The sequence below is a fragment of the Olea europaea genome, unplaced genomic scaffold (genome assembly GCF_002742605.1).
Source record: "Olea europaea var. sylvestris unplaced genomic scaffold, O_europaea_v1 scaffold1778, whole genome shotgun sequence".
Lineage (NCBI taxonomy): Eukaryota > Viridiplantae > Streptophyta > Magnoliopsida > Lamiales > Oleaceae > Olea > Olea europaea.
Genome location: NW_019235513.1, coordinates 139,704 through 163,748, shown reverse-complemented (window position 1 = coordinate 163,748; position 24,045 = coordinate 139,704). Strand labels below are relative to the sequence as shown.

The window sequence follows — 24,045 nt, the reverse complement described above, 5'->3', positions numbered from 1 at the left end:
ATCTAGTCTTCCCGAACCATAAGGAAGACTAGTTGGTCAATTCCTAGGGGGTATAGCATTGAACAGTGTCAATGCACCATCTCGATGGTCTTCACCTCTTCTTGTCTCTTCAATTAGTCCAATTCCAACATGTATCCTATACTAATTGGCACGCAGGCCTAAATGAAATTGGACTCGCAGGCCCATAGTAACAATAATAATAATGGACTCGCAGGTCCAAAATAATAATACTAATAACGGGCTCGTAGGCCCAAAACGACAAAAATAAAAATTAACCATTCAACACATCCATATGGTCGAGTCCATAATCCACTAATAATACATTCATCACATAAATGTATACCTATATAATATCTAATATTATATGCAAATAAGTTTCAAGTTTCTAACAATTAAGTTGTCTAAACTCTTTTAGACAAATGGATCAGAATAATTAAATAATTATTTAATCATATTAATCGATTATTTAATCAGCGGGAATATTTAATTAAAATCAAATTTTAATTAAATAACGAATTAGAGTCTAACTCTAATTCAACAATTATATGGCGGGATTATTTAATTAAAATCAAATCTTAATTAAATATCATATTAGAGTCAAACTCTAATTTCAAAATGTAAGGCGGTTGAATTTAATTAAAATCAAATTTTAATTAAATGACAAGACTAGAGTCTAACTCTAATTTCAATATTTAAAGGTGAATGAATTTAATTAAAATCAAATTTTAATTAAATGGTAAAACTAGAGTCTAAACTTTAAATCTAAGATTTTATGGCGAACATGTTTAATCAAAATCAAATTTTAATTAAATATCAAATTAGAGTCTAATTCTAATTCCAAGAAAAATTTTAGGGCAAAACAATGTAATTAAAATCAAATTTTAATTAAATGCCAAATTAGAATCCAATTCTAATTTCTAAAATATCTTCACGTGAAAAATTAATTAAAATCGAATTTTAATTAAGTCCTAAATTAGAGTCCAACTCTAATTTAAAATTGAATTAATATTTTAAATTAGGATAACACTCCTAAATAAAATAAAATTCAATTTGGGTCAAAATTTAATATTTAAGTCAAAATCCAATTTTAACGAAAATAAAAAAATGTCGTCAATTTTAAATAAAATTTTAATTTGGGTCAAAATCAAAATTATGGGTCGAACCCAATTAAAATTAATTTTAAAACCATTTCAAAATTCAAATTCAAAACCATTTTGAAAACTTGCAAATTGACCCAAGTTTGAAATTAACATCGAACCCTTCCAAGATTTAAAATTGCAGAACAAGTCCCCTTTTAAAATATTGCAAACTGACCCCCTGGCAAATTATCAACAGGGCCCTCGAGATTACAAAATTGCATAGCAGCCCTTCTTCAAAATTTACATATTGACCCCTTTACATAATAGCAGCCGGGTCCCTACAATTTCATAAATTGCATGACAGACCCCTGTCCCCAACCAGTCACCCGAATTTCCGAAAACCCTAAAACCGTTTTTTTTTTGTTGTTGGCGTCGGCATCGCCGGCTGGCGCCACTTTAATGCCCCACGGCAGGAGCCGCCTAAGCAGCGGATCCTGCCGCTACAGCAGCGTTTTCACGTTGCTGTGTAGGCAGCAGGCGCCGCTGCATGCCTGCTACCGCTCCCAGCAGCGGCGATCGTCGCCCGATCGCCGCTGCTTCTTCCCGTCGGCAACAGTTGCCAATTTTTCAGTTTTTTTTTATTTAATTTCCGAAATCATATTTCAAATTTATGAAAATCGAATTTTCATTTAATCGCTAGAAACAAGAAAAAAAATATAACAATAAACTATTGATCGCACAAATATGTTAAACAATTTCTAACAAACACAAAGTAGGCTCTAATACCACTGTTGGGAATCTACTTATACATGCACAGCGAAATTTAAAATAATTTTCAATTCCCACCAAGAATCGCCTTTGTGTTTAGATAGAAATTGTGATAAGATTGTACATTTTCCAGATCTGCAATCTTTTTGCTTTTTCTTTTCGTTCCATCTACCTTGATTCGCCACCACAGCTGTCTAATTGTCCAGCCTCTAACAGTGATCCACACAGAGTATAAGATTGCAGCTTCTAGGTTTTTTTTCTTGTGCCAGCAAGAATAATGAAAATCATATGGACCTCAAACCCTACCTATGTATTTATATAAACCCAAACGGGCTCAGCCCGGTCCGATCCAATATTTAATTAATCCAATTAATTAAATCCGGTCCGTAAATTAATTAATCCAATTAATTAATTCGAGAATATAAATAACAAATCCAATTAATTAATTTATCTAACGATTGTTAAATTAATCAATTGGCAATTTGCAATCTTCCAATTCTCTTTTGTGTGCGACTCATTAGGTTTCCGACCACGATGTCTAACGATGTGAAATATTATTTTGATCTAATCAAAATTGATAAATTAAAACACCCTTTTAATTTATCGTCAATTCACACTCGCCGTCCCTAATTGACATCTAGCAATGTGTCTGGGCAATACATGTGACGGGAAATGTCACGTGGTATGACAAAACCAAATTCGTTCGTTTACCGTAAAATTATAATCCCTTCGTCAATATGATCCGATTAATTACGAGATATGGAATTGTGTCAATCTCGATCATCGATCATATCTTTCATTCCACTCTTAAATCAATATAAGTCGAAAACTCCTTTTCGATTTATAAGTACACCTTGGCCAAGGATTTCATCATCGACTTAATTGAATGAAACGCAGATCACAATCTCCTACTATCTAAGAATGACGAATCCTTTATTGATCAATCACAACCTTCATACGATTCTTGACGTACCCGAACGATGTCACATTAGCGGCCCTTTTCAGAGCAACATCCAACACCGCCAAAGTATGACTGTCCTCATATAAGGTACCATAATGACCTCAAATCAAAGGACCAATTCCACTACCGAACCTTAGAGATTAACCACTGATACTCAGATAGTTATCCATGTGAAATCTCTCGACGGGTCTCCAATGTTTTGTTCTATAACAAAACATCCACTTGTTCATTTAAGTGTCACCACACTTTAGCTTCTGAGATCAGCTACTTACTTCACAAGTAAGAAATGCCACACGTGATGGTCTATCCGTAATAACGATATTCGTATCTCGTTAATACTTACGACCACGGATGATTTAAGATTCAATCAGATGTAATTTGTATCTCACAATCACAACTCCTTGTGATTAACAAATTACAAAAATTTGAATCTACGGACTCTATTATTTATTTAATTGTCTATTAATTAAATAATAGATCTGCCATTTAATTGCATTAATTATATATAAAAGTATTTATGTCCAAAGTTGATTGGACCTAGGGCATAATACTTACAGATTGTAGAATCAACTCGGACAATCAGAAAATCTTTATTGCTTCCAGATATTGCAAAAATGTTCTTGTAAACAAAAGTCTTAGGAACTTTACCTAGTACTGCCATTCTTGGCCTCATCTCTTGTAAGAGAATCTTGGCGAAAGATATAGCCACCTAAAGTATAAAACAGCTCTAAAAATTAGAAAATCGTGTTGCACAACAAAAGATTGATATATATCGTAGAAATTGTTAACTTCTTACAGCAATCAGAAGGCCTATTTCAACATATGAGAAAACTGCACGAAAGAAGGCTCCCATGCAAGCAACGAAATCAAATTTATCGATCTTCCATATAAGAATCATTGCGTTTATGTAGAATAAACCTACCACAGCTGATGTAATGATAGATGCCAATATGGCATTCATGGCTTAAAGATTGAATTAAAAGTTGATCAAAAAAAGTTATATTACTTCATTTTAATGAATGACTATACTATGATTTTCTTCGTGATCCGATTACTCACAATCTGGGTATCAGCATGAGTGACAATCTGGGTATCAGCATGAGTGATATAGACGAAGAAAGTTGAAATGATAGCTGAAATCAATGGAGCAATTGCTGGGATCCAGAACAATTTCCTGTCTTTTTGACCTAATCATGACATAAAGTAACTAAGAAGATTCAAAAGAGTTTGAATTATTACAATGTACTTGGCAAGGAGAAGGAACACCGAGAAAGTGACTCCTATTAAAGATTTGGGATTTGAGGTGGTACAAACAAAAGTTTTGATTTAATTTGTGAAAAAAAAAAAAAAAAAGAGTAGTTAGGGATCACACTTGCAATTATTGATTTTGACATTTTTTATTGTTTTTAATTTTGATACATTAGGATTTTCCGCACCTCAAGTTTCATATAGAGAAATTTTCCCCCAAGGGGGGGGGGGGGGGTTATTGCAAAAAGGGTCTAAAAGGTAGAGTTGTTGGGAAATTACTTAACATGAACAACAAAATTTAAACAGGTTTCCAATTCCCACTAATGATTTTCTTTGTACTTAGAGAAAAACTGTAATAAAGAATTATACCTTTATTGAATTAGGCAAACTCCTTTGCCTTTCTCAAACTCCAACAATCACAATCTTCAATATACAACTATCCAATTGTCCAGCCTCCAATAAAAATCCACACAAGAAACAAAATTGAGACAATTATGATTTTTCTTTTTCCTGTGCTAGCAAGGATATGAATTATATTCTCTTATGAAATCCTATCAACATATTAATATAAGTTCAAGTAGAATTGACTCGTCTCTTAAACTTAACCCGGTCTAATATTTAATTAATTCAATTAATTAAATTTGATCCATGGATCAATTAAACCAATAATTAATTTGGGCCTATTAATAAACAACCTAATTAATTAATTAATTATCTAACATTTGTCTTTAATTAATTGGTAAATATCATTCTTTTAGTTCTTATTTTGTATGTGACACATTAGGTTCTCAATCATGATGTCTTAGGATTTTGTTAGTTGTACACAAAATTGTACATAAGGAGTTATATAATCTGATGTTGAGGAAAAAGATTGAATGAAATAGTTAATTGTGTTTTAAATTGACAAATGATAGAGTGTCGTATGGCATTATATAACACATTATGTAACATTTAAATTATTATTTTGATCTAATCAAAATCAATAAATTAAAATACACATTTTAATTTATCACGAATTCACATTCGTCATCCCATATTGATATTTAACAATGTGTCAATGCAATATATGTGAGAGAAAATGTCATGTGGTATGGTAAAATCAGACTTGTTCATTTACCATAAAACTATAATCTTTTCATCAATATGATCCAATCAATTACAAGATATGGATATATGTCCATCTCAATTATTAATCATATCTTTCATTCTCCTACTAAGTTAATGTAAGTTGAAAACTTTTTTTCGACTTATAGGTATACTTTGGCAAAGGATTTCATTGTGAACTTAATTGAATGAAATGTAGATCATAATTTCTTACTATCTAAGAGTGATGAATCATCTATTGATCATTCGCAACCTTCATATGATTCTTGATCCACCGGAATAATATTGTATTAGTGACTCTTGGTAGATTAACATCCAACATTACTAAAGTATGATTGTCCTCATATAAGGCGATGACCTCAAGTCGAATGACCAACTTCACTACCAACGTTAGAGATTAACTACTAATACTCAAATAGTTATTCGTATGGAATCTTTCCCAACGAGTCTCCAATGTTTTGTTCTATAATAAAATATGCACATGTTCATTTAAATGTCAATACAATTTTGTTTATGAGTTCAGCTACTTACCTCACACGTAAAAAATGCCACACGTGATGGTTCATTTGTAATAACGAGACAAATGAACGATATCCATATCTCATTATTACATACGACTATGGATGATTTAAATTGAATTATAAGTAATTTGTATCTAGCAATCACAACTTCCTATGATTAAAAAGTTACTAAAACTTGAATATATAGATTCTATTATTTAATTTATTAGAATATTAATTAAATTAAATAATAGATTTGCCATAAATTTGTATTAATTATATATTAAAAGGGTTTATGTCCAAAGTTGATTGGATTTAGGACATAATACTTACAAGAGTATTGTACCAATAAGCATTTATTTAAAAGATGTGAAACTATAAAAGGTCAAAGCGACCTAATATGTAACCAACCAAATTAAAAGTGCGGTAAGAGTTAAATGCTAAAAATAATTTTTTTAAAAGTAAATTATAATATTTTGAAACTTTATATTTAAAAATACATAATGTATCCCCTCTAAATCAAAATTTTACGCTCCAACCCCAACATAGCATGCACATTCTTTTTCATGATTGAGTAGTTTTGTGAAGGAGAAATAGAAGAATGATGGGCCTTGGAACGATGTTAAATTACTCCCATGGAATTGGATGTCAATAGAAGCGTATGGAGAGTAGGGAAGAACTCGATAATCAAACTAAATTCAAATTCCAAATTGTACTACCAAAGTTGTTGTACCATAATTGGCCTAGCCGTTTAAGAAATTTTGACGATAAGAAGAGAAAAATAGTTAGGGTATTTGGGGGAAAAAATGAAATTTAATGATTGTGGACAATTGTTTTATTTTGTTTCTTGGAAAAAAGAACCCACATAAACTATATAGACGTTCAAAATTTATTTCACTAATCCTTAATTTGATGTCGTAATAAATGTTGACGAAGGGGATAAATTTATTCATTAATTGAGATAGAAATAATAGAAAACATAGTGTTCAAATATAATAGGCATTTTGGTAACTTCACTTAAATCGCACACGGCCAAGATTGGGAGTGGATTAAAAACCGAGTTAAGGAATTGATATTAGTCCATCCGTCTCATAAAGATAGACTTGTATTCTTTTTCTCAAATTATAAATCACTTTTCTTGTTGAGAGTATACTTGATTTCTTAATTTTTTAATATGTTCCGTGATAAGTTCATTTTGTGTACTTATCCATACTATATAACTAGGTTTTTATGTCATCAAATTATTAATTTTAACCTAACTTGGTTTAATTTTCTTTTGTTTTTAGTTAGGGGCTCGTTCGAAGCATTTGGAAAAGAAAGAATGATGAAAATGAATAAAATGGGCAAGTTTGAAGATCAAATTCAACACTTTGAAAACTGAAGGGCTTAAATTGAATTGAAGAAGACGTGGACTGTACAATTTAATGGAGTACGGGACTAAAATTCATTAATTGGAAAAAATGATGCCTTGATGAGAAATATTTAATTGGGTTCCAAACCAATTTGAAAAGTGATATAAGTTTAATTGGGCCTAGACCAATTTTAATGGAATTGAAATTGGGCCCCATAATGGGAGAAAGTGGGCTGAATTTGTTTTGGATACAAATTGGTTGGTGGCTGAATTGAGGGATTCCAAAGAGCGCACATAAAAATAGATAGAAACGGCGGCTGTGGAAAATATACATATAAACACGCAGAGAGGGACACACATAAGGGGCGAAAATTTGGAAAAAAATTGCACCAATAAAACTAAATGGACAGGGCAAAATCCAGGCCCAAATCCGGGGGGAGGGGGGGGGGGCAAATGGCGCCCCCTATTGGAGGGGGGCTGCCCTGTCCAAACAGCACCCCTCAAATTGCATAACAATTAATGGGCTTTTGGAAGAGAAAAAAGTCGGCTGTGAGAGTACACAAAAAGGAGAGATATGCACGCATAAAGGGAGCAGCAACTTTGAAGAAGAAGAAGAAAAGAGGAGAAGACTTTCCATGAAGATGACATTATTTCTTTGCTAAAAATTTTGGATACGAACGTTGAACTCGATAAAATTTCAATTAAAGAAGAAGAACATGAAAAGATCAAAAAGTTAATCATAACGGACCAAAACGAAATAGTAGCATTCAAAGAAGAGAAGATTAGCATGCAATCCCTCGATCCTTTGCTCAAAAATTGAGTTTGAGATTAAACCTTATGAAGATATTGAGGTATACATTGTTGAGTTCGAAAAGGGTGATTGCAGAAAATCTTACTACTTGAAGAATGACAAGGTTAAAATTTGAAAGAAAGTTGCAATATGGAATAAAGTTGAATTGAGCAAGTTTAGCAGGACATCCGAAGCCTTCAAAGTGCCATGAAACGGTTGTGCAAAAGTCGAGCTCTAGACTTTAAATTAAGCGCTTAATGGGAGACTACCCATTTTTCTATCCATTTTCACTTATTTTAATTTACTATTGCATTATACGTAGTTTTAGAGATTGCATTAATTTAGGAACTTGTGCATTTAAATCGTTTTAACACATTTTAGGTAGTATTTTGAAACTTGCATGAGTAACGTTTACTTGTTGAGTTCATTTTACTTAGACTTATCGTTAACATTCTAACATTATATTGAGCTTACATTGACGTGATATGCATTCTTAAAGTTGTACTTAGATTTTATTCTCCAAACTATTTTGAAAGACTTATCTCTTCCCAACTATAGGATTTTTGCAGAGATGACGCTCTACTAGATAGTCTTTCTAATAGTTAGAAGATTAGATTTTTTTTTATTTTTTTTTTTATTATTATTATTATTTTTTTTTTTTTTTTTGTGAATTCATTGCAAATATTTAAACATTTTATGCTATCACTAAATTTATTTTATATTCTTGAAACAGCAAACTAAAGCCCAGCAACAAGAAAAAATGGGGGTTGTCATGACATCTACCAATCGGACAAACTTGATCCTTCTATCTATCAGCATCTATCTCGGGGAATTTCTGATCCTTACCCCTTTCCTTAGATTATTTTTACTCTTACATTGAAGACAATATAATATTTTAGTTTGAGGGTGGGTAGGTAATAGAATACTTAGAACCGATATATATTGTTCAACTGCTAATTGGGCCTATATAACTTTACAAAAAAAAAAAAAATAGTGTCTAGTTAGCATTGATGACTTGTCATCGATGATGGTGTCTATTTGTTTGAATTGAGTATATATTTAGTTAGATGGTGGACAACATCATGACTTGTACTTTTACTTAAAAACTTATCCATGTGATATCTGATTATTTGAGCACATAACCATACTGACTTATCATTTATGTTGGGACATAATTTAATTTTGTGGACTTATTGATATTGTTGACCTAGGTTTGAATAAAATTTCCCAAATCTTTTATATAGGAACCAAACTATTAAAAATCAATTTGGGGGTGCCTTTATGACTCGAGTGATTAAGTCTGTTAGGGTTTTTAAAACATGGGGCTCTATAGTCATCTGATTTGGAAATCGACCTAAAACTCGTTATAGGGTCATCTAGAAAGTTTAATGGAAAGAAGTTTTACACATAAGATATTTAAAAGAAATGAATGATAAGTTAGATTCTCATATCGAAAGAAAAAGTAATATATCTTCTACTTCTCTTCATAGCCTTTTGACTCGAGTTATTAAGTCTGCAAGGATATCTAAAAATCTGGTGCCCTATAGTCATCTAACTTGAGAGTAATCGACATAAAGCTTGCTACAGGGGTCATTTAGAGATTTTAATGGAGAGAAGTCTTTATATAGAAGATGTCAAAAAGAAAGGGAAATATAAATTATCAAAAGTGAAATGTGTCTGGTAGAGACTTTGATATTTAAACTCTAGAGATTGGCATTTTGATTTTGAGAAAGACTTAACATCTTCTTTTAAGGCTTACGAGTCCTGAGTCTGACCACTCGTGTGAAAAAAATGAGTTATAATAATTTTTAGAAACCCATATGTGCTAGAAATACCTTGAGATTGAAGAAAAAAGCATAATGAGTGATTTTTTGCTCAAGAGGGGTGAGGGAAAAAAAACTTACCACAAAAGGATTGGAATTATGTAGGGATGGCAATCGGGCTCAATGGCTCGAGCCGCTTGTAGCTCAACTTGGAAAAAGCTCGAGCCTAGGCCTATTTTTAAGTGCCGGGCAAAGCCCGAGCCAGCCCGTGTGGCTCGTCGGCTCGGGAGAATGGAGCATATATTAAAAAAAAAATCATAGGCAGGATGTTGCCTTTTAAGGCAGCATGCTGCTGCCTTGCTGCCTTTATATAAATTTAAAAAAAATTCAAAACCAAACAAAACCCAGCTCGGCTTGGAAAGTCCCGAGCAGAAAGCTCGAGTCGAGCCTAATTTTTTTGCCAAGCAAACAAAAAAGCTTGGATATTTTACTCGAGCCTAGAATTTCGGCTTGTTGACGTCCCTAAGATTATGAATAAATCAACAATACTTGATTAGTTGTGTTCTAATATGGATATTAGTTCAACGTTGGCTAATCATACACACACACACCCTCCCGATAAGGAAGAGGGGAAAAAGGTGTTGTCATCTATCTCGACCAGTTTCCCGAGGTGTTGGAAATCCAAATTGGCTCAGAGAATCACTGGCGCCTTTAGCGCCCTTCGTTTCGCCAACAAAGAAGTCATCCTTGACAATTTCCCATTCCTTCTTTGTCGAGCCGCCTCTCTTTGCCATTCGATGCCTCGGCCTTCCCTTTCTATGATATACCCAGGCGCCCTTCTTTCCAATCACTAAGAAAAAATCAATACCAATCAAAGCCCTATCTAAGTAAAGCTTCGTCTGTTATTTTTCCAACCCCAGGGGAGTTTACTCAACCCATTCCCTAGTCTCCCGCACTACTCAAGTCAGTGTGCAACTCCGTATGAGGACCTTCTTCTCTTCTGCCCACTCTCCGTTAACATTTTTTGATATTGTTTAGATCTTTCTAAAGTTTTGCTTAAATTCAAACGGAGGCATATGGTAAGTAGTTCAACGTTGAGTTTTCTTTTATTTGTGACTTGTTTGGGTTAGTAATATGTGTCATACATAAGTTTTGTTGAATTTGTTCGGGGACAAACAAAGAATTTAGTTTGGGAATATTTGTTAAGTGCATTTTGTGTACTTATTCGAACTACATAACTAGACTTTTATGTCGTCAAATTATTAATTTTACCTAACTTGGGTTAATTTTCTTTTGGTTTTAGTTAGGGACTCGTTCGAAGCACTTGGAAAAGAAATAATGATGAAAATGAATAAAATGGGCAAGTTTGGAGATCAAATTCAACACTTTGGAAATTGAAGAGCTTAAATTGGATTGAAGAAGACGTGGGCTGTACAATTTAATGGGCTACAGGACTAAAATTCATTAATTGGAAAAAATGATGCTTTGATGAGAAATATCTAACAAGAGCTGTCTGTACACTGCGCCTATAAGGAGTCCAATTCCATATTTCAGGAATCGAACCCCTACACTGCGGCTGTCAGCAAGGCGTGAGATAACCTCACTCCTATCCTTTGCACCACTGTACTATGCCTCGGAGGGCTATATATATATCTATACACACACACACATACACACGGGCAGAGATGGACACACGTAAAGGGCGAAAAATTGGAAAAAATTGAATAACAATTGGCAGGTTTTTGGAAGAGAAAAAAGTCGGCTGTGAGAGTACACAAAAAGGAGAGATTTGCACGCATAAAAGGAGCAGTAACTTTGAAGAAGAAGAAAAGAAATTCAAAGACACGGAAGAATGGAAAAAGACGGTGGAGAAAAATTGGAAAAATTAACCATGTTCCATCAATTTTTGGTGATGTTTTTATCATTTTTTTGTTTACTTACAACATTATGCTCGGCTAAATTATTTTATGCTAGGATTTGCGATGAACCTTGTATTGTGAACTTTTAACTTTTGAAATTTATTTATTTCGACATTAAAACATATTTTTAATTGTTGAATGATTGATTGGCATAGATTTTATTTTCTCTACAGTTATATACGCAATAGTTGTATGAGTTTCGTGGCTTGTTTTACCCTCAAGAGATGGAAAATAAGTTAGACCGTGTGTCAATTGTCGTAGAGTGTGATAGAGGATAGAAATATATCGCTATATGTTACGTGACATTTAAGTATTTATAGATCTTTAATGCTATATGTTCACATCCATTATAGAAATATAGTCGAGTCACATGTAAAAATAGTTTAATTCTACTCGAATGATATTGTTAAACAAAATTAGGAATTTTGGTTTTCATATTTAAATCGTGTTGTCAATTTTATAAAATTCGTGTTAAATGAGATCGATATAAGGGGATTCGGGATCCTAGTACGCGGATCTTTATCACATTTTTATAAAACTTGCATTTAGTTATAATCTCGCATTTGGTTTAGTTAATTTAGTCATTACATTTATAAGTTGATTATTAGATCATAATTAGTTAAAGGGAAAAATCACAAATTTATATCATTTCGATTAAGGCGAAGATTATTCGAATTTAAATTAATATAATCTCTATGGGATGATACTTGGACTCAAAATTCACTTTATTACGTATTAATGAACTGTACACTTGCAATTATTTTAATTCGAAATATAATTTTCGTGAACATTCCTATTCAATGTGCTTTGTTATCAACAAATATGAACTACTCTTATTTATATCATTATTCAATATAGGGGTACATAATAAAAATGTAAAAAATTTATTGTTCCAGTTATATATATGTGTGAAAACGAAAGCAATTCTATCTTGACCAAATATATCCGTACCACAACTTTTAATAACTACATTACACTTTAATTACATTAAAGGTTCGTAACATTTATTCATTATCATATATGTCTCAATTTTTCCCATCATATTCTTATTCTCAAATTAACATAAATTTTTCCTAATTATGATTTTTCTCCAAAATTTTCTTTAACATAGAAGACTTCTTTGCCCATTCTATTTTTAAATAAGCAAAACAAATAATACAAAAATGCAATTAATTTTTATCTCTTATTTTAAAGCACGTTGATAAAAAGAAATTTTTTTTATCATCAATGAAATGTTAAAAATAAGATTGTAGGAAGAAAAAGATTAAGACTACAGGTGTAATAATGAACAAAGTTTAATAACCTTCAATGTAATAAAAATGTCGCGTATTAATGAAAAAATGTGGTGTAAATATAATCAACTTACTATCTCTGTGGAACAAAAGGAGTATAAGATATAATTTTGATGTAAAATATACAGGCATTCTTTTTCTCATTCCACGAGAAATTAATGTACAAAATCAAATGTTTCACTATCACTGATTCGAATTGCAAACTGATAACAAAGAAACAGTCAGTTCGTTGATTTATATTACATTTTCAACATAATTCGAACTGATATTTACATAGTGCAGTGAGAATGGCAGCACATTATTAAAAAAAGGCTTCATCTCGAGAGTATGAGATTCGCTGAGCTATGGGAATATATTGTCACCAAAATAGATGGTCATGCCCTTTGAATTGCCCCTCACAAAATTTTCTTCAATCTGCAAATAGAATCTCAGTTTTATTTATTTGTATATAGATTCATGAAAATTTTCTTTGATATCAAAACAGGATACACACAGAAATAAGATATACCTCGACATCTAAAGGTGGAGACGACAACCATGAAAGTGCAGTTGCTTGGAGTAAATCCACATTTCGAGGCAAATACATAATAATGTTAGGTGTTATTGCTTGAGCAACTTGAAATAGGGAATGCCTGCAAACATAGTAAACTCATGTTTCTTTTCACCGCCAATTTATAAGTAAACAACACTGAAAAATTGCTAGGAAAAGTAACATGGACCATATCATCAAATACTCAAGAAGAATAATCCAGTATCTTTAGTTTCATGGAGATCCCGATGACATAATTCCAAATCGTTGTATAGTTGTAATCGGTTCCTAATCAAGCCCCTCGACTTACAGTTTAATTGGAATACATAAAACTAAAGTACAGAGGCAATTTGCCACAGAAACAAATGAAAATTAGCACCTTAATCTACTGCTACATCACATATTGCATATGCATAAACTTGGATCACAAAAGATAAAGGAAGGTCCTTTTAATTTCTTTTATTGACAAGAAACCTTAAACAAAAACTTCATGACATACCCATCTTTCGGCTTCAGCAAGTCAAGAGTGAAACTTTCTTTTGCTTTATATGATGGACCTCCCCAAGGTGGTGATAGGAACACCACATCACCCTAAAAAAATGAGAAGAACTTTGAATTTAGGAAAATATAATGTTGTTGCAACCAAGACAGTCAACAATTTTAAATTTTGTAGGCTAACGGGTCATTTCCTTAAATTTATAATTACATTTGTGCCTAATATTATATTTATTAACCACTGCCATTCCCCTACGTGATTATCAAATTCCAAAATTCATGCTTAAACCTGAAAGTATCGTATTGTATGCCCAAATATGCAGCTGCAACATGCTCACAAGATGATAACAATACAACAACTATTTATTTGGCTGTCAATGTACCATTATACCTTCCAAGCAGTGGGGTTAGAGAATCCATTTGAGGACTGGCTTATCATTCTTCACTTCTGAGTTTTGAGAAAGCAAGATTTCTTGTGAGGCATTCTACAATTTTATCCACTATAGAGAGGCGTAAAAGCATGCCCAAAAAAGAGTATCTCTACATAGAAAGGATAAAAAGATATAACAAAGCTCCCATAATTAAGACGGGTTAACCATTGAAAACAAGATCATCTTTCTGGATCTCCCTATAATAACAATTTCATTCTAATTGAGTTGATACAAGGCATAAACTCAAGGCCAGGTATTCCATCCGACTCTCAATAAGATTGAGGAACAAATTAAGTACAATATAGAAATAATTAAATAAATAATCAATGTCATACTCCAACAAACTTGGGCCATATAACACTGCCTAAATAAGTAGCACAATATGGTCCATCCATTGCATGAATGTAGTTTCTTCCAAATTTAAAATTTCGATATCTTAAGAGATATAATAGGGGCAAGTACCTTCAAAAAGGGAGCGAGTTGGAAAAAGTCTCCTACAATGAAATCAATGTAATCTTCTACACCATATATCTTTGCATTATCAGATGCCAGTGCAACCTTTTTTGGGTCAATGTCGATTGCAACAACATGATGACACCTAAATGTAGCAATATAAGTGTCATGCAACTGCCATTTCTAGTCATTGAAGATTCTATTAATGCATGGGAAACAAAGAAGAAAAAATTTCAAAATTCATGTTCATATAATATTAAACATATTCATATGGCTACAACGAAAATACAAGATGTATAAACTTTTTAAACGACTTGTACCACATATCAATAGCATGTTTTACATTGCTCAGCTACGGGAGTGTACGAAAAATGTAATAATTGTGTAAACCCTATGAAAATGGAAGTTCATTTTTCGAGTAGTCTCAAGCAAGGCATATAGGATTAATCAACCACACGATACTAGAGTCATTGAACTCATCCAGACTGAACTAAAAGCTGAATCGAACTACCATCCAATGTAAAACCTGACCTTACAAAATGACTAAATTGGCATACAAAAATTGGTTCATTATCATTCCCACAGCCTATTCACACCCTCCATTCCCCATTGTTATTGGATACGAGGTTTAGCACATAACTTTCATTGTAAAATTTCCACTAAATAAAATGAATAGATCTTCCCAATTTTGAACTCACCTAAACACAGTAAAACTGAAAAGTTAGGATATGAGCAAAAGTTAGAGCAAAAAATTATTTACATTTTCACCTTTAATTTTATCAAAGAGCTTCTGAAACATTTAATTTAGAGTCAGTTTCAAATAAAATATTATAATATAATTAAATTTCTATTATCAGCACGCCAAATTCTTAATTAGAGTGTTAAACTTACATTTGTGCAAACTGAATGGCATTGCCACCGACGCCAGCAAAGGCGTCGATGACCACTCCGGCACCGGCACACCAGCGTGCCTGCCGGGCAGCAATTTCCTCCGGAGTGACGGAAAACCAACCTTCTTCATCCATTTTGATACCCTCGTCATATCTTGAAAAAAGATCGTACCTTTGAAGCCAGTACTTTCTTACAAGTGGAGTAACATTTTCTTTTTCTTTCTTCTTTTCTGCGATTTGGGCTCTCTTTCTTGTCTTGATTTTAACTGTTACAGAACAGAAAACAAAAAAGGAATAAAATTAAATTAAGGTGTCAAGAAATCAGTGATGAATTTGGGTACCTCGTCGTTTAAAAACCTTGCGCTTTTTCTTTGTAGGTGCCTGTATGGATGAAGAATCTTTGGAAGGAGACATTTGTAGAATTGTATGTACAGTATTTGAAGTTTTTAACAGAGTGGCACTGATTCTGGGAAATGAACAGGAGAAAGGGGGGAGATGAATTAAGGGAAAAAGACACTTTACAAAAATGCTTAATTTATTAAGCGCATTATCTCCTGCTTATAAACATGGGCAAACCCAACCCAATTTGGACTTCTCAGTCCACATCTTTGCGTCCTTTGCCAATAGATCTCTGTATATTACCTTTAAATTCGAGCACAAATCGTTAGACATTAAGATCATCATTTCAAGAAAAAGAAAATAGACAACCGTACTCCGATAATCAAGTCATCCATCAGTAAAAGTAAAAAATAAAATATATGAATTAATCATATCTCTAGCATAAAGTCTGGATTTACGATATAAGAAGAAAAGAAAAGATGAGAGAAAAAAACATAGCGGAAGGAATTAATGATCTATTATATGCTAATAAAATGAAAAGGAGGACGAACAACCTTTATTGAAGATTTTTTAAAAGTTTTTTCGATTAATTTTTCTAATATTCACGATTTTATTTTTCATTTGACGTGACGTACTAACTTGCACTATTTGTGTTCACATTGAAATGTAATGGCTTCACATAGAATTTTTTGTTAATGTTTCTAATTGAGTGACCAATAGTGTAAACATTACATACTTGAATGATCATTTGTGTAAGAAAAATACTTCAATGACTATATTGAAAAATGAAAATATTAATGAACAGAATTCTGAGAATAAAAATTCATTTCTTTATGATTAAAAACTCTATTTGTTTTTTGGACAACATCAACTATTCAGTACATTAAAAAAGAATTACAATGGTGAAAGTAAAATACATCAGTGCTTCTACAGCCTCTTCTCCCTTGAAATAATCATATACAACCATATAAACTGGACCTAACAAAATTTTAAATTGAAAAAGAACGAAAGAAAGTCATATACAAACACGCGAGAAGCCCTCCTCGACAGCCTCTACTCTTTCTAGCTGGTTGGAGAAAAGAATCTCGTGCATTAGAACCCATGGTTATCTTGGCCCAGACAATACATCGTCTTGGATATTGTAAGTGGTGTTGACTATAATCAGCTCAGTATTAGGCTGCTGGGTGTGACCCAATTCTTGACGGATCATTTCTTCGTTTTGCCACTCTTCCCACCACTCGGCCAAGCCATCACCTTTGAGCATGCCGACGACATCAGACATCTTGGGGCGTTTCGTAGGAGTTTTTCGTGTGCAGAGCAAAGCTACCTGGATTAGCTGCCCCACCTCGTCCTCGATATAATTACCCTGAAGATCCGCGTCTACAAATGTTTCAAATTTTTTCTCCTTTAGATGTCCCTTAACCTGAAAATCAAATAAAATATTCAAATATTGGTTTTTGGCTGCGCTTAGAAGTAAGTGATGTTTCCAAACATGATTTTCAGAGTTAATTTACTAACAAAACTTTATTTTCTTGAAATGTAACTTTTAAGCATAGCCAAGAGCAATAAACCAATACAAAAGTGCATATATGGAACGTAATGCTCACCCAGTCAAGTAACATCACATCATCGTCACTGGCAAGCCGAGCAAGATCAAAAGCTCTCTGCCCAGTGATGAGCTCAAGAAGCATGACCCCATACCCAAAAACATCAGCTTTCTCTGAAGATCTACCAGTGGATAGGTATTCAGGAGCTATATGACCAATTGTGCCGCGCACAGCAGTGACAACATGAGTATCCTTGTAGTCCATAATTTTTGCCAACCCAAAATCGCCAACAACGGCTTCAAAGTCCTCATCCAGCAATATGTTTGCGGCTTTGACATCACGATGAATAATCTTTGGGTCACATTGATCGTGCAAATAAGCAAGTCCCTTCGCAGCTCCCAATGCTATATGTTTTCTTATTGACCAATCAAGTGGAGGTTGCGATTCAGGTCGCTCTACAACAATACATCAATATGCTCATTAGAATAGAAAGAGAGAATATAAAGCAAAACACAACTGAACCATCAAGTGTGATCCTGTGTTATCAAATATTTACTTGTACGATCATTTTCAGCTGTGCTATGAGATCCAATTACCATTAAATCTGCACAAATGCACAAGCAAACACATACATCTACCGCAGATCGTGGTTACATGATTATGCACCAATTTTCTTTCCATGGGGTGAGCAAATATCTTACATATAGCTAAGAGAAGAATACAGGGTAGTTTAATTACCCTGTAATTAGCATAATTCATGTACATAATTCCAAAAACATCCTGAAAGAATTGGCAAGATATTGATGTTGCAGATTCTCCTAATAGGCATAAATTACACAAACAGAAACAATCTTCCTTTTGCATCTCAAGTAAAGACTTAGTATCACTGCTAGCATAGAATGGAAATTCATAGATGTTATTTTCTAGGATTAAAATTTTAATAATAATATCCATACTAATCTCTCTCAATTTATCATGAAGATGTGCTTCAATTGTGATTCTTGTGATGGATATCATTGCTTGCACAATAGATTTCTGCAAAAAATGTCATGTTGCATTATTTAAGAAATGACTTTGAGTAGTTGTCATGTTTAAGCTTTAAATGCAATTTAAGTTTGACTCATTTACCAGGATATAAAGGATTTAAAACAGCATCTGCTTACTTTGCAAGTTCTCCTGGTCAAACAGTAATAGAATGGTTGAACAATAAGCACCAACTAATTTTGTTGCTTTTTAACATCGCCTGAGCATTCTGATATCATGACAAAGTCCAATTATCTGTTTCAACTGCAGTATGTATGTTGCTCTACAAGGAAGTTGTGCCTTTTTACTCAGTGGTTGGTCACATCCAACTCAAAAGTATTTGCACTAAAGGATAACCATGATCTTTGGACTTGATTTTTAACAGTAAAAAATCAAAACTATCTGCTCTCTGCCACCGTCAAGACAAACTAACTACTGTCTGTAAGTATGATATTTTTATATAGCAACATATTAGCCACTCAACAGTGTTTCTTTAGCAAGATGACAATGCAACACCAGCAACAAAAACTTGGACATAGTTGACTCTTGATAGAAAGGGTGAAATTTGCTAATTCTCTAATGAAACATGCTCGGTTGAATTAAGAGCCAAATTCACCAAGACATCTTAATAAAAAAGAAAACGGTCAAAGACCAAGCCGGCCTTATGATTTTAACTTCATTCGTTGTAAGCCACATCATAATCTTAGAAATTGTTGTACAGACATGCAAGAAAATTAACTTCAAAGAAGACAAGACGATAATATTGCTACCCAGTGTTTGGTGCTCTAATCAACTCCTGAAACCTATTTGTCACCTACTTTTGAAGGACAAAGTTTCAATCCAACAAGAAGGAAAGAAAGCCCAAGGGAAAAAAAAAAAAAACTGTATACAACATAAAGTTCAAAGACAGTAGTAACCCGTACAGGAGACGAAGTTTCTGAAGCTTGCCCAATGTGTCAGGGATTGGGCCATCTAGGTTGTTCATATACAAATCCAAGCCCACCAAGTTTGTTAAGTTTCCAAGTTCATATGGAATTCTTCCACTAATATTGTTATTATACAGCTCCCTGCCAACAGAAGGGGGAAGAAAAGGAAGGAGATAGGAGTTCAGATGATAATCTTGTAATCAAAATCAGCAAAGAAATGGAAAAAGCAGCTCACGATTAAAATCTTTGGTGTGGATCTAAAACTGAAGAATAACTAATCAAACAAAACTGTTGTTTAACATTTTTATAAGAGATATATCAAGTTAGAACTAGTGATCGAAAGTGGGAACTTTGTGTAAGTTTTCACCCTTACCCTCCATACTATTAGACAAAACATATCAGTTCATGTGAAAAATTATTAGGCTAATGAACTTTTTCAAATAATATCAATACTAATCTCTCTCAATTTATCATGAAGATGTGCTTCAATTGTGATTCTTGTGATGGATATCATTGCTTGCACGATAGATTTCTGCAAAAAATGTCATGTTAATATCAAGTTAGAACTAGTGATCGAAAGTGGAAAAAAGTGGGAACTTTGTGTAAGTTTTCACCCTTACCCTCCATACTATTAGACAAAACATATCAGTTCATGTGAAAAATTATTAGGCTAATGAACTTTTTCATTCTTATCATGGATAATGTGTAAAAAATTAACTGAAAAAAAGAAAGAACAAAAATTTTAATGCATCGAATTTTGATCTAAGTGTGACTTACAAGTACTCTAAATATTGTAGTTGAGCAAGCCGTGGAACCAGTTTACCAGATAAATTTGCATTGCCAAGATCACTGTGTGTAAAAGAACTCAAAAAATATATCCATAATCAGGAAATTTAAAAGCAAATTATGTACCTAAGATATTTGATTCAAAAACGTGCAGGCTTACACTCTAATAACACTTTGGTTACTGTTGCATGTAACACGAAAAAAATCGCACGGGGTCATATTGACAGGATCCCAACTCCGAAGAACGCCGTTCGGATCATTCAGATTTTTCTTCAGTTCATCCAAGGCCTCGCCTGTCTCGCATGGTTAAATTTTTATAGAACAATTTAGAATACAGATAAATTTGGTCGAACAAGACAAAACAATAAGATTTCTACAACATGAGTATCCTTGTAGTCCATAATTTTTGCCAACCCAAAATCGCCAACAACGGCTTCAAAGTCCTCATCCAGCAATATGTTTGCGGCTTTGACATCACGATGAATAATCTTTGGGTCACATTGATCGTGCAAATAAGCAAGTCCCTTCGCAGCTCCCAATGCTATATGTTTTCTTATTGACCAATCAAGTGGAGGTTGCGATTCAGGTCGCTCTACAACAATACATCAATATGCTCATTAGAATAGAAAGAGAGAATATAAAGCAAAACACAACTGAACCATCAAGTGTGATCCTGTGTTATCAAATATTTACTTGTACGATCATTTTCAGCTGTGCTATGAGATCCAATTACCATTAAATCTGCACAAATGCACAAGCAAACACATACATCTACCGCAGATCGTGGTTACATGATTATGCACCAATTTTCTTTCCATGGGGTGAGCAAATATCTTACATATAGCTAAGAGAAGAATATAGGGTAGTTTAATTACCCTGTAATTAGCATAATTCATGTACATAATTCCAAAAACATCCTGAAAGAATTGGCAAGATATTGATGTTGCAGATTCTCCTAATAGGCATAAATTACACAAACAGAAACAATCTTCCTTTTGCATCTCAAGTAAAGACTTAGTATCACTGCTAGCATAGAATGGAAATTCATAGATGTTATTTTCTAGGATTAAAATTTTAATAATAATATCCATACTAATCTCTCTCAATTTATCATGAAGATGTGCTTCAATTGTGATTCTTGTGATGGATATCATTGCTTGCACAATAGATTTCTGCAAAAAATGTCATGTTGCATTATTTATAACATTTATCACATTCCCAAACTTACATTTTTTAACGAAGTACAATTAAATACAGGAGAAACAGATCAAGCCTACCTCTCAAGCACGATGCAACACTTCCATTAGCCATATAAGGATAAACAAGTACCCGTTCCGTTGGTGTCATGCAAAAGCCACGTAAGCGAAGTAGATTTCGATGCACTGCCATGCTGATCATTTCCACTTCTGTTTGGAACTGCATCTCTCCACCTTGAGTGCGTTCTTCCTTTAACCTTTTTACCGCCACTAGAGAGCCATCTGCTAATCGGCCTTTATAAACCTTACCAAATCCACCTCTGCCAAGAATGTTATTGTTGCTAAAGTTATCTGTTGCAACTTGTAGTTCATGCAGGGAAAACCTCTTTAGTTGTCCCAGATGAACTTCTGGATCCTCCTCAGCTGCAAAGGATACAAGATAAGAGACAACAGGTAATGCAATATGAAGCTCAATTTAACCCATTATTTTACCCACTAACCTGGAACATCAATGAAATGATCTTGTGGCTTCCTTTGTCGATACAAAGCAAGTGCAATGACAGGAACAGCCATGAGAAGGGCCGCTCCTGCAGCAACCCCTCCAGCAATGGGAGCAGTAGCACTGTTCCCAACTGCATGTAATCAATTCACATTCTTTGTTATTCTTTTAGGATTTCTTTCAGATGACTAGCTAAATCCTAAAAGAATAATGCTATCTAGCATCACCGGTGTTAGAGCACTAGTCTAAGTCACATTATTTGATAAGTTCAATTAAACGTGAAATTATATGATTCATTTAAATTGCACTTTTCATTTAATGACACTTAACTCCTTGACTAGTGTTGTAACATCAATGGTGCTAAATTGCATTACTCATCCTAAACATCATCATTGAGAAAAGTATTCATAGAAGAGGATGAGGCACAAGTTAACAAACCTCCAGAAGGATATGGCTTTGACGGTTGAAATTGAGGTGGTGGAGATATGGGAACAGGTTCCAAGCTATTATTGGTAAAACTGAAAAAAGGAACTATGCAGTCAGCACAAGAATTTGATGGATTACTACGGTCCGGTCGGTAAAATACACTTGTCAAACCTGATAGGAGTGAAAAGTTGAAAGGAACCATTGACCGGTATTTTTCCTGTTAGCTGGTTATTTGAAAGATCGCTGCATTTATACACAGAAATAAATATCAGTCCACCGAGAAATTAATGAAAGTAAAAACCACCAAATAAAAATACTTCAACTCCCAACTTACAGAACTTGAAGTGTATTGACAGTGGTCAGAGACATGGGAATTTCTCCAGTCAAACTGTTATTGTTTAGCCTCCTGTGTAGTTCATAGTTAAAGAATAAATAAAAATCATTAGGCTCATAGAATGATCACGATTACAAAAAGAGAAAAATACGGAAGATGGTGTTCCATAACTGCCCATTACCTACAAGTCTGAAATATGAGAAAACTCAAGCAAGAAATGACTTTGAGTAGTTGTCATGTTTAAGCTTTAAATGCAATTTAAGTTTGACTCATTTACCAGGATATAAAGGATTTAAAACAGCATCTGCTTACTTTGCAAGTTCTCCTGGTCAAACAGTAATAGAATGGTTGAACAATAAGCACCAACTAATTTTGTTGCTTTTTAACATCGCCTGAGCATTCTGATATCATGACAAAGTCCAATTATCTGTTTCAACTGCAGTATGTATGTTGCTCTACAAGGAAGTTGTGCCTTTTTACTCAGTGGTTGGTCACATCCAACTCAAAAGTATTTGCACTAAAGGATAACCATGATCTTTGGACTTGATTTTTAACAGTAAAAAATCAAAACTATCTGCTCTCTGCCACCTCAAGACAAACTAACTACTGTCTGTAAGTATGATATTTTTATATAGCAACATATTAGCCACTCAACAGTGTTTCTTTAGCAAGATGACAATGCAACACCAGCAACAAAAACTTGGACATAGTTGACTCTTGATAGAAAGGGTGAAATTTGCTAATTCTCTAATGAAACATGCTCGGTTGAATTAAGAGCCAAATTCACCAAGACATCTTAATAAAAAAGAAAACGGTCAAAGACCAAGCCGGCCTTATGATTTTAACTTCATTCGTTGTAAGCCACATCATAATCTTAGAAATTGTTGTACAGACATGCAAGAAAATTAACTTCAAAGAAGACAAGACGATAATATTGCTACCCAGTGTTTGGTGCTCTAATCAACTCCTGAAACCTATTTGTCACCTACTTTTGAAGGACAAAGTTTCAATCCAACAAGAAGGAAAGAAAGCCCAAGGGAAAAAAAAAAAAAACTGTATACAACATAAAGTTCAAAGACAGTAGTAACCCGTACAGGAGACGAAGTTTCTGAAGCTTGCCCAATGTGTCAGGGATTGGGCCATCTAGGTTGTTCATATACAAATCCAAGCCCACCAAGTTTGTTAAGTTTCCAAGTTCATATGGAATTCTTCCACTAATATTGTTATTATACAGCTCCCTGCCAACAGAAGGGGGAAGAAAAGGAAGGAGATAGGAGTTCAGATGATAATCTTGTAATCAAAATCAGCAAAGAAATGGAAAAAGCAGCTCACGATTAAAATCTTTGGTGTGGATCTAAAACTGAAGAATAACTAATCAAACAAAACTGTTGTTTAA

The 24,045-nt window shown here is 33.6% G+C and overlaps 2 protein-coding genes across 2 annotated transcripts in view; both read right to left on the bottom strand.

Moving 5' to 3' along the window:
• Positions 1–12,871: 12,871 nt before the first annotated feature.
• Positions 12,872–16,207, bottom strand: LOC111378158 (trimethylguanosine synthase-like). The gene is made up of 6 exons (XM_023001323.1): positions 15,915–16,207; positions 15,575–15,839; positions 14,693–14,828; positions 13,804–13,895; positions 13,284–13,407; positions 12,872–13,189 (listed from the first exon to the last, which is right to left on the bottom strand). Exons 1-6 carry the CDS (start codon positions 15,985–15,987, stop codon positions 13,118–13,120), a joined length of 762 nt encoding a protein of 253 aa, XP_022857091.1. The 5' UTR covers positions 15,988–16,207; the 3' UTR covers positions 12,872–13,117.
• Positions 16,208–16,719: 512 nt separating this feature from the next.
• Positions 16,720–24,045, bottom strand: part of LOC111378161 (BRASSINOSTEROID INSENSITIVE 1-associated receptor kinase 1-like) — a 12,709-nt gene continuing 5,383 nt past the window's right edge. Inside the window, exons 7-14 of the mRNA XM_023001326.1 lie at positions 23,744–23,887; positions 22,650–22,721; positions 22,487–22,558; positions 22,328–22,407; positions 21,891–22,022; positions 21,472–21,813; positions 17,520–17,914; positions 16,720–17,335 (exon numbers count right to left, since the gene is read on the bottom strand). Of these exons, the coding sequence (XP_022857094.1) occupies positions 17,018–17,335; positions 17,520–17,914; positions 21,472–21,813; positions 21,891–22,022; positions 22,328–22,407; positions 22,487–22,558; positions 22,650–22,721; positions 23,744–23,887 (1,555 nt within the window). The 3' untranslated portion in view covers positions 16,720–17,017. The remainder of the gene's footprint in view (positions 17,336–17,519; positions 17,915–21,471; positions 21,814–21,890; positions 22,023–22,327; positions 22,408–22,486; positions 22,559–22,649; positions 22,722–23,743; positions 23,888–24,045) is intronic.